Here is an 11687-nt window from a genome sequence, read left to right as displayed (position 1 = left end):
AAAAAAAAAAAAAAAAAAAAAAAAAATCAGGCTTAGTGGTCTGATAGAGACTGGTGAAACCCCCAAGACTATGGCCCTTGGTCACCCTTTGGGTCTGGAGTGGAACTCACTCTCCTGGCTTCCAGCCAAACAACAGATAGGCCCACAAGGTGAACAATTACACCAGGTAGGTACACTCGTTAGAACAATCAACCACAGGAGATCAGAGAGGCAGCATTTTCACAAGGAGAGAGCTCAGAGGGCAGAAATGCATAGGAAAGGTCACAGGGAAAAGGTAACGCCACAGGGAGGTAGTAGGAAGAGAGCTGTTACATTACAGGGATTGCAATCAATGTCATAAAACAAAATGTGTATGAATGGAAAATGCAGTTTCTCTGTAAACTTTCACCTAAATCACAAGAAAAAGAACAGTAAAGTTGCTGTATTGTAAGAACTTAAAGACAGATTCCTTTAGGTACCTTGTATTTTAAAATATGAAGTGCTTCTTACCTTCCATAAAACTGCAACCAGAGCTAAGAGCAAAAGGATTCCAGCAATTACACTTCCTATGATAACTCCTGTTGGTACTTCAGCTTTTTCACCAGGCTTCATTATCGTAACAGGAATCTATAGATGCATATTCACCACAATTAATTCATCTCATTTACACTGGAAAAAAATGAGATAGCCTGGTCCAACTCTCTAATATTATAGATGATGGGCCCTTGCTCTAGAAAGATGACATAACCTGCTTAGGATAACATTCTTCAATTGCACAATATGGTTGTTAGAGAAAATGCTCCTGTAAAGTCCAGGTAAGAAATGCAAATTCTCTAGTTTTTCCTCCTTAATTCCTTCAGTATTTGGAGGCCATGTCTTATCTGCCAATTTCAGATGTTTTAATTATGTAAGAATGAGAACTTCAGATTCTTGCATTCACTCTCATAAAGTGAAAGCATCTGGAACTCAGTCTTGGGAGGAGAGTCAAACAATAAACAAACTAAAAACCCAAATCTCTTGTGATTGAACAGCAACAACAGCAAACTTAGTTTGTGTTTCTGAAAGATTGATTTCACTTAATACTCATTCAAAGTTACTGAATACCAACTGTTGAAATAGTAGAGCTAATATCTTAGGTCTAATGTCAACCTTCTCATTGTTAAAATTGTTCTTGAGGTTACATATGACTCTTTACGTCCAGTTCCCCACAATCTTGTGACACTGTAATGGAATGACTATCCTAAAAGTTTTAACAATAAAACTGTATATTATTATTATTATTATTATTTGAAGTTGTGGCAAGAATCTCACACAATACATTCTTCAAGCTGTGCTCTTAGAAGCAAAATAAAGGATGCCATTGAAATTATTTTCTTGATTTAACATTGAATTATAGTGGTTGAGAATCTCCTTATTGTTACATAATTTATGGATTGAGCTAAACTTGAAGCTGGCATTTTTAGCAAATGTATTTCTTCTCTTTTGTATCTTCAAGAGGCAAAATATGGCTTTATCAGTTTATGAATAAAGTGACTATAAATTCATGTAGTGCCCTGCTTAATGGCAGTTGTATCCTACTTTCTTTATTCTAGAGCTTCTGAATCTGGGGTCCACGATCTCTATATATACATGAATACAACATTTTTTATATCAGAGTTTTAAGTGGATCAGGAATCCAAAATAATTTAGCAATCACTTATCTATCTACAGACATATATCAATTTATATTTAGATTCAAAACATTATTTTAAAAATTATCCAAATTATTATTTGGACTAAAAAATATTTTCATAGACACAAGTAATAGTTGGCCTCAGTAACATATCAGGATTGCTCAGAGAAAATCAAGAAAAATATCTTCTAGAGGGCTCATTAGAGATACTGATTTGAAGTTTTAATGAACAAGTTTATTTAATGCTGCTTTCTAAAAAGTAAAGCCTTCAAAAGAGTTCTGGGTATTGTCTGAACAATACCTTTCTCTAAAATGAGCTTTTAAAAATTCTATATAACTTTTCTCCTAGGCTAAGATCACTGCTCTTTGAATCCAAAGTCCATATTTTCCCTTGGCTCCATTTCTGGTTTTCCAAGCCCCAGTCTCTGAAGAGAGTGTGTAAACTTTTGCTGAGGCTTTTAAACCAGAGAAAAGCATTCTTTATTGTGATGAATCACTTCCCTAGAACAAGAATGGGATGGTGGTGCCTACTCTTAGACATGGAGAGAGGCCCAGAGTTCATAGGGTCATTGGTTTTTCAATGAAGCCCATAGGCTGGAGCAGTGGACTGATGCTAGCTGCCAAACTGGCCTTGGGGGCAGCACCTTCAACTGGCTTCCAATTCCTAACAAAAGCACTGGAAGGAAAATGCTCAGGGCTCTGCCAACAGATTAACTGGACATGGAAATCCCATTTTATCTAAAAATGGCAGATTCTAACCAGAATTTCAGTGCAAAGGAAAGTTGTTCCATGCCAGCTCTTAGAACAGAGAGCTTTTGTTTTCTGTGAAAGTATATTCCTCTGCAAAAAGTTTTTATCAAGGGAAGCATTTACAGTTTTCTAGAATGTAAGAACTAATTAATGGAGATTTTAAACAATGTCAGTTACTAGCTGTAACGAGTACTACTAAAAATAAAATACATAAATAAAGAACCCCTGTAATAACTGCCTTGTATATTAAAGATGCTTCAGCACCACTTTTTGAATAAAACACTCTAAAACACAATATATGATTTAAATTAGCATGCTTTAGATTTAATGGCCTAAGATCTCAGCTATTTGGTGTACGCAAAAGGAGAAAGGAAGAAGCAGTGGTGCTGAGGTAGGAATCACAATGGAGCCACAGACAAGGTGGAGCCCTTATTGTTGGACCTTTCATTGACTCCTTACTTGTAGGAAAACAGTCTTGCCAATGTGGACAGGGAGAAAGGCAAATATATCACTACATTTTTTGAGCAGCAAACACCCTTAACAAAAGCTCAACAAAAAATACCAGATTTTCAGAATTTCAGTAAGACACTACTAAATAACTGCAGGTAAGAAGAATGACTAAATTTTCAGAAATGGAGTAACTGTTATGGATTCTAATGGCCAGGGGAGGAATGTGATACACTCACTGTGACGGTGTTTTCTTCAATCACATATATTTGAGGATTATAGGTGTCAATTTCAGCAGATGCCATCAGCTGTACTGTCTGGAAAGTTGACTGGAACAAAAGAATGAAGACTGTATTTTATCCTAGCAGAAGTCAATGCATAAAACTGGGCATGTTTATTGTTTATTTATTTATTTTCTATGGAAAGTGATGAACAAACATCAACTCTGATGACTTAGATGAACCTTGAAAATATTTTGTCAAGTGAAAGAAGCCTGTCACATAAGGTCATATATTACATGATCCCATTTATATTTAATATCCAGAACAGGTAATGAATCCATAGAGAACAGGAAGCAGATTGTGGTTACCAGAGACTTAGGCGAAGGGTAGAAGAGGGAGTAAGTGCTTAATGGGTCTGGGGTTTCCTTTTGGAGTGATGAAAATGTTTTGGAAGTAGATAGTGGTGACAGATGAACAACATTGTAAATGTACTAAATGTCATTGAATTGTTCCCTTTAAAGTGGTTAATTTTCTGTTACATATGAATTTCACCGCAATTAATAAAAGAGAAGTAAATTTGAAGTCAAGCATGCATGTAAGCAGCAGATACCCTGAACCTTGTGCCAAAAGTCAGTGTAAATATACAACATCAGTAAGAATTTCAGACTTCCCCATCTAAGCATTCCATCAAATACTACTTGACTGAGGGGCAGACATATAGGAAGAAACTATGTTTTATGCTGAAGTTCCTAGTGACTTTCTAATATGAAATACACTTACATGCATCTGTTTTTTGATGAAAACATTATTGATGTGCATATTCCATTGCTTTATATTTTTCCCTATAATATAAATATTGAGCCTGATACTTACTAGGAAATAGAATAATATGCCCAGTTTTTCATATGCTCTGCCTAGTAGGTCTGTTTTTCTGGTTACTAGGGCACAGAATTCAATATACTCCATGAAGTAATTTGCTAAACTATATCGAGTAGCCAAAAAGAGAGAATATATTTCCAAAAAATGAGTAATTTATTTCCTTTCCACTAACTCAGTCTCTAATTACTCTTTTTTAATTTATTCAAGATGGAGGATGACATCAGAAGTTAACTCTGATCAATAATAGTCTCTTAAACATACATAATTGTTGTTGTTGTTGTTAAGTGCCATCGAGTCATTTCCGACTCATAGCGACCCCATGCACAGCAGAATGAAACACTGCCCGATATACATAATATGGGGGTGCATTAAATGCATTGATGATGGTTTAAGTAAACAAATAAATAAAAAGTAGCAGTGAAGGGAATATTGATTTACACAGTTTCAATAGACTAAAGATGAAATAATTTTTCCTACAGTACTGACATATTTGCACTCTCATGTCAGGCCCTTCTCCACAATTATGCAGCATAGTAGTGATAGGTACACAAGACACATCTGGGAAAGTGATCTAACATACTTATTAACGTTCATCAAGGATTTGCCTTACAAATGGCCACCAACACTGCCATCCATTTGGAGGCCTGACCAATTGCTTTGTATTGAAATTGATTAAAATGTGATGTTGGCTTTCACTGCATCAAAAAAAAAAAAGGTAACAACTAAAGGCAGTATATTAATATGGTTCCAATAAGAGAAATGAGATCCATACTGCAGACTGGATCTCCTAGGTGGTCTGGGAAAATCCACTCTGTGGTTGAAATAGCTGAAAATAAGGTGGGGACAAACATTTGACCTTTCATGAAGGAGGAAGATACAATAACTCTCAAGAGTGTTTTCTTAGTTTAACCACCATAACCACATTGGAAAAGCATAAAAAATACACTTTAGAATTTTTCTCACAGAAATGAAACCAATGCTTTTGAAGACCTTCAGGAAGATACTTAAAAAGTCTCACAGTTAAAATGATGTAGCTTTAAACAAACTCAAGAAAAATCAAATGCTTTTTACAGAGCCAGCGTGATTGTATTTTGATGTGCGACAGTCAGTTTTCCTTCCCAGCTGGCCCAGGGTGCTATGAAAACATTTGTTCCCTGCATCCAAGGAGCCAAGTGGTGAAACAGAGCACCAGGCTGTGGCAGCTGGGAAGGTTCTGTGACTGAGGGCACGCTGCCCATCTTAGGATTTAAGTCATCGTGAAAGTTTGAAAGCAAATGTGAAATAAAGGAAAGTCAACACTCCCCACTCACCCAATTCTCTTTTTTTTTTTTCCCCCTCCCTCCTTTCACTATTTATCTTTTTATTATGCTTTTCTCCAAGAATATTGCTTCTATTTTGGATCCAGGGACAAGTTCAGAGGGAGGTTAGTTTTCTAATCTTTTATAAAAGTCCACAGCAGGTAATGGGGTTTGTTGGAGAAATCATGAAATAGTGAGAAAACAGGGAGTAGAGACTGGTTGGGAAGCACCTTAAGAACTGATTTATTCATTAAAATATAAACAACAACAAAAACCAGTGAGATCACAAGGCTTGCAGGGGGTTTTAGACTAATTTATAACTTGATGCTTCAATCCAAGTCAATGTTGGTTAAAGGAATAGCTAGCCAACCACACAGAGTTAAGGAGACCTGCCTATCCTTATAAGGAGCTCTGGTGGTAGAGTGGTTAAAGCATTTAAACCCAAAGGTTGGTGGTTCAAATCCACCATCTGTTCCACAGGAGAAAAGTGAGGCAGTGTGCTTCTGTAAAGATTTGCAGCCTTAGAAACCCTGTAGGGAAGTTCCACTCTTTTCTATAGGCTCCCTACGTGTCAGAATTGACTCAATGGCAGTGGGCTTTGTTTTGGTTTGGTCTATCCTTATGAGGTCCCAGGTGATGCAAGGGGTTTGCACTTGGCTACTAACCAAAAGGTTACCAGTTCAAACCCATTCCATGGTGCTACAGAAGACAGATGTTGCAATCTGTTCCCTTAAAGATTACAAATAAGCAAATCTTATTGAGCTTATTCTACCCTGTAACACATGGGGTTGGCATCAGTCAGAATGCACTCACCAACAACAGGGTTCGTTTTTGGTCTATCCTTATATTTTTCATACCAGACTCAAATTCTAGCTGTGGATCTTTGCTGAAAACAGTTATCACTAAGGCAAAGTCACACCTGACAGATGGGAAACAACACTGACATTGTTTTGGCACTCTCTTCAAACATTTCATGGTGATTGAAATGGTTTGAAAAGTTATGCATTCAGTGAGCTTTCATCAGAAAAAGGGTATAATAGAAAAGCAGAGCAGTTACCTGGCTCTGGTAGACAAAGAAGGACCCTTATGCTAGATTCATTTACTGGGTGGTTGGAGATCAATCAAACCATTAGTTAAGTGCTCAAGGAATGAGACGTGGACCTGTGCATTTTGATTTGGGTGTGGTAGAGGAATTGAGGGGATAGTGAGAGAGACAAAGCAGGGGCCCAGTGTAGCTGAGGGCCAGCACAGGGTTCCCTGACACCATTCCCAGAGATTCTGATGTAGTAGATTGGGGTGGAGTCCAAAAAGCAGAATCTTTCCCAAGCAGCTCACGTGATTCTGGGGCATAGCCAGATTGGGCAAGCCCTGGAAAAGGAGAGAAGCCTGACGTCTTCCAGTACAAAAGCGCTCTGAGTTATGTAGGCACCGCTGATATTAGCTGGAATGCTAATTTTGTCAAAAGGTAAGGACTTCCTGACAATGAAGCCTTACATTTTCTTGTTATTGATAAATCCAATAAATAAAGCTGATACTTACTGCTGCAAAAGTCCCATTCCAAATTCGAGTGGACACATTAACGAAGTATTCTCCTTTCACCTGAAGGTCTTTCAGCCAGCAGGTAACATTACCACATGAAGCAGTTCTACAGTTCTTTCAGATTGAAGGCATTGGTGAAAGAAGAGAGAGGGTTAGTATGGGCTTTTAAAAAACAAATGCTAAAATTGTATAAAAACTGATAAAAATCCAGTGCTGAGAAGACTGGGGAAACAGACAACCACATGCATTGCTAGTAGCCATGACCCTTCTTCACTGTGATGATAAGACTTGGAATGTAAGAAGTGCGTACCCTTTGTGCCAGACATCCCCCTTCTATATATCATTTCAGAAGATAATCTTAAATATATGGACAAAAGGACACCAAATGTCTTATCTACTATTTCTTTGAGTAATAAAATAAAATGTAAATAACTCATGTTTACCAACAATATACTGATTACATTAGCTTCTAGTTAATTATTCAACATACACAAAATGCAGTATAATTCAGTCATTAAACCTTCTGAGGCATTCTTTACATTTAAAAAAAAAAGAAAGAAATCTATGGCATATTGGCCTACAGAAAAGGTGGAATGATACAGTGACACAACAGCATACATGTGTCTGGAGCCTCTGGATGGTGCAAATGGTTAATGTGCTTGGCTACAATCTAAAAGCTTGGAAGTTTCAGAACCACCGTGAAAGAAAGGACTGTCATTTTGCCTATCTACTCTGAAAAATCGGCTACTGGAAACCCTAAGGAACAGTTCTCTTCTGAAATACATTGTGTTGTTATGAGTAGGAATCACCATGATGGCAACTTTTTTTTTTTTTTTTTTTAATACATGTATCTACATGTTGCTAAATGCTTAGAGATACAGAGAAAGAAGGATGTTCATCAAATGTTAAGACTGGTCAGGTTTTAGATTTCTGGAGAATTTTAGTTTCTTTGTAAGATTTGCATTGTTTGAATTCCTCACAAGGAGCAGTTGCTATTTTTACAAAACCAATAAAACATCTTCAAAAAATAAGGAAAATGCTGAGAAGTGTTATATCTTCACATATCCTGAGATGAGTTTTATTGAGTATGTTTACATACCACTATTTCAACTCATAGGAGCTCTGGTAGCATAGTGCTAAGGCACTTGACTGCTAACCAGAAGGCTGGTGGTTCAAATCCACCAGCCACTCTTCGGAAGAAAGGTTGGGCAATCTACTTCGGTAGTGATACTGCCTTGGAAACCCAAGTAGGGGTCTCTATGAGTCAGGTCTGACTCGACGGCACATAATAGCAACAACAACATTTCATCTCATACCACATTTACCCTATAATTATTCTATAACTATTTGAAAAGTAATATTTTCCTTCTCCGTCCTTCACAAAATAAAACAAAAGCCATAAACATAGACCTGGAGAATTTCAATGGTGTTCCTACAAGGAGAGCTGTGGTTTGGTTAGAGTTTGCTGTCTGCTACATGCTTCTTATTTAAATACTTATTATGTGCCAAGCATCATGCTAGATGCTACACTAATCTCATTCTCAAAGAGGAGAACACATCCAGGAATAGGAGATAATAAATATGGAAATACAGAGAAGGGTGGCCCAAGAGGCATATTTAGCAAAATAAAAAGCATCAGTGATTATGTACAAAAGGAGTTAAAAGGGTTTCATCTCTAAAGCACATACCCCAGTATGCTCACAGCTCTTTTGAATTTTTTCTAAACAATTCCAGATAGAAACCCAGGAACAATAATTTTTCATGGAGTCTTTTTGATTTCATGAACTTTGGAATATTATTTTATAATATAATAATGTAAGTAATAATTCCAGTAACTTAGATTTGAGCATGTATTTTGTAAATGTTGATTCATACAGACCATCAAAAGCCAAATAAGAATGGTCCCTGGGTAGCACAAAGAGTAAACACCCTCAGCACTAACTGAAAGGTGGGCAGTTCGATTCCACCCAGGGATGCCTCAGAAGAAGGGCTTGTCAATCTACCTCTGAATAACCAGTCCTAGAGAACTCCATGGAGCACCATTCTATTCTAACAAATATGGGTTGCCATCAGTTGAAATCAACTGAACTTTTGTTTTTCTTTTGGATAATATGAAGTGGCTTCATTTCCAGATCAAACAAGCAATGAATCACTGAAGGAGACTTTCACCATGTTAACCTTTCCTCACCAATTCTTTTATGTGCTGGAAATTTTCATTCTTGAAAGATACAGAAGATGATGCTTGTCCTATTTTCAGTGGATTTATTTCTGCATTGCAACTGATGTCACCAGCCTACAAAGAAGGACACCAAGTCAGTGTTAGGAAACAAAATGGTTTACACCATTCCTTTCAATGTGTTATGAAATCCTACTGTCATCTGCTGGGGCAGGGAAGGGCTGGGAGGCTTCTTTCACTGCACTGACCTGGCCACAGTGGTGATTGCTAAGCTCTGAAGTACTCAAATCATCCTGGCACACTGCTTCTTATAGCTCATATGTGATGAGAGAAATTTGCAATGACAGGATGCTGAGAGGGATTTTAATTCAGGTTTGTATTTTTCTGGAACATTTTATGGTTTTGATTTCCTGGAGTCATCTATCACACCCCAGGAATAACACTACTGTAGAACCAGCTAGGTGCTAGACTAAGGTCAAGCCAGTGTCAAGGGTTTGCTACAGCAGTGTTTTCCAACCCAGCTGTGTATTAGAACCACCTGGGGAGCTTTTAAAGAAAAATACCAAGGCCAGTGCCTTACCCTTAGAGATTTTGATTTAATTGCCTAGGGAGGGTCTGGGCATCACTCTTGTTCAAAAATGAGCAGATTAGAATGAGCATCAGAGTTGAATAATAATGGCCCAACATCCAGGCTGGCAGCTTAAATCACCTTCTAATTGCTGTGTAGACCTACTACTCTTCCACTGTGGATTCAACCTGTCATTTCCCAGATGAGTAACTTCTCTCTTAATAATTCTGACAGAGTCAGATCTTTACCTGCAAAATGGGGATTGTGGAATATTTTCTGCTGTCAGTAAGTTCCTAACTCAAATTTTCACTTTCTTACAACTATAGCTTGCTTCTAGTATAAACTTAATTGCTAATTAATTGGTGCCCAGGATACTTGGGGGTTATACCCTCACTTTTCCACCTATAAAATGTTAGACGTGATCACCCCACACTCATTTCCATTTTTCAAGTCACGTTTTTTATAGGCAACTTTGTTATCTTTACCTGGTCTGTGTGCATGCCAATCAGATACATCAGTGGGTTCTTTTCTTTGGTATATTGAGGGATGTGGATGGTTACATATGCCATACTTACTGGAACACTTCCTGTTGTTACCTACGTAGGGAATAAAACATCTTGATTATCTATACATGATACTGTACATGATGCAGAGAGATGATCAATAATCTCTGTGTCTCTGAGGGGCAACCGTAGAATGTGGTTGTTGTTGTTGTGATGTGCCATCAAGTCAGACCCAACTCATAGTGACCCCTCCTTGGGTTTCCGAGGTGGTATCACTATGGAACTAGATTGCCCAACCTTCCTTCCAAGGAGTGGCTGGTGGGTGATTCAATATGAAAGTGAAGTTTATATAATATAGAAACTCTTTGGGTCTCTGTGTTTCACCTCTTAATGGAAATCTCCACATCTACAATATTAACTGATACATAATTTGTAATGGAAGAGATGCAGTATAGTGTAGTGTTAAAAATACTTCCTATGGAGTTGGGATGGTGGGATGTGGAATCCCACTCTGCCACTGATCAGCTATGTCACTTGGGAAAGGTACATCACCTCTCTATACTTCAAATTTCTCATTTGAAAAGTAGCAATGATCAGGATAATGAGAAACTTAACCAGGTGTGCATTGGTACAGTGCATCGGCTGGCATCTGTTCTCACATGTGGGGTCCTTGCTTTAGCTGCCTGGTATTCATGCCCTAAAAAACAAACCCACTGCTGTCGAGCTAATTCTGACTCATAGCAACCCTATAGGACAGAAGAGAACTGCCCCATAGGGTTTCCAAGGCTGTAAATCTTTTTTTTTTTTTGTTTTAATTGTGATTTGGGTGAAAATTTACAGAGCAAATTTACTTTTCCTACAGCAGTTCACATACACTTTGTCTCATGACATTGACCACAATTCACCACAATACAACAACTTCCCTCTCACTTCCCCCTGACAGTTACCTCTTCCCTATGTCCCTCCCTCCATGCACCCCCATCCCCTGAGCTGTCTCCCTGTGCATAAAAAGCCCTTTTTTCTCCCATGATTGTTCTCTGTAAGGAGTGTATCTACCTCAGATAAATGTTCACCTCCTATGCCTGTCTTTTGCTTGGCTGGAAGCCACAGGTGTGGGTTCAATTCCAGACCTGAAGGGCAGCTAGGGGCCATAGTCTCATGGTTCCACCAGGCTCTATCGGACAAGCAAACCTGCCCCCCCTCCTTTTTTTTTCCAAATGATTTTGAGTTTTGTTCCACATTGTTCTCCCTCTCTATCCAGGATCTCCTACATAGATCCCATTCCAAGTGGTTGACAGTGGTAGTCAGGCACCATCTAGTTCTTCTGGTCTCATAGTCATGTAGGCTGTGGATCACATGGTGTGCAGTCACTAGGACTAATTCTTTCCATGAATCTTTGATTTTTTTCATTCTTCTTTGTTCTGGATGAGGAGAGACCCAACGTTGCATCTAGATGGCTGCTTGCAAGTGATCCCAGCTGCTACTTGCCAAAGTAGGAGGTGGAACAATGTTTTGTGTAGTGTGTTATGCCAATGGAGATTGATGTTCCCTGCAACTATGGTCCCGAGCGCACAGGTTCAACTACTCGGTCCCTCTGGGTAGCTGGCTGTGACCAAGAAGTGACTACAACCTTGTCCCTTGTCAGCTCTACTATG

The 11687-nt window shown here is 38.4% G+C and overlaps 1 protein-coding gene across 1 annotated transcript in view; it reads right to left on the bottom strand.

Annotated features, from left to right (window-relative positions):
* The window catches only part of ITGA2 (integrin subunit alpha 2), a 155527-nt gene that overhangs the window by 1585 nt on the left and 142255 nt on the right, over positions 1-11687 (bottom strand). The window contains exons 24-28 of the mRNA XM_007951539.1: positions 10015-10125; positions 8974-9078; positions 6786-6899; positions 3088-3177; positions 490-606 (exon numbers count right to left, since the gene is read on the bottom strand). Coding sequence (XP_007949730.1) covers positions 490-606; positions 3088-3177; positions 6786-6899; positions 8974-9078; positions 10015-10125 — 537 coding nt within the window. The remainder of the gene's footprint in view (positions 1-489; positions 607-3087; positions 3178-6785; positions 6900-8973; positions 9079-10014; positions 10126-11687) is intronic.

The sequence above is a fragment of the Orycteropus afer genome, unplaced genomic scaffold (assembly GCF_000298275.1).
Source record: "Orycteropus afer afer isolate SDZICR_OR568_19922 unplaced genomic scaffold, OryAfe1.0 scaffold00296, whole genome shotgun sequence".
Classification (NCBI taxonomy): Eukaryota; Metazoa; Chordata; class Mammalia; order Tubulidentata; family Orycteropodidae; genus Orycteropus; species Orycteropus afer.
This window is presented reverse-complemented; position numbering and strand designations above follow the sequence as displayed.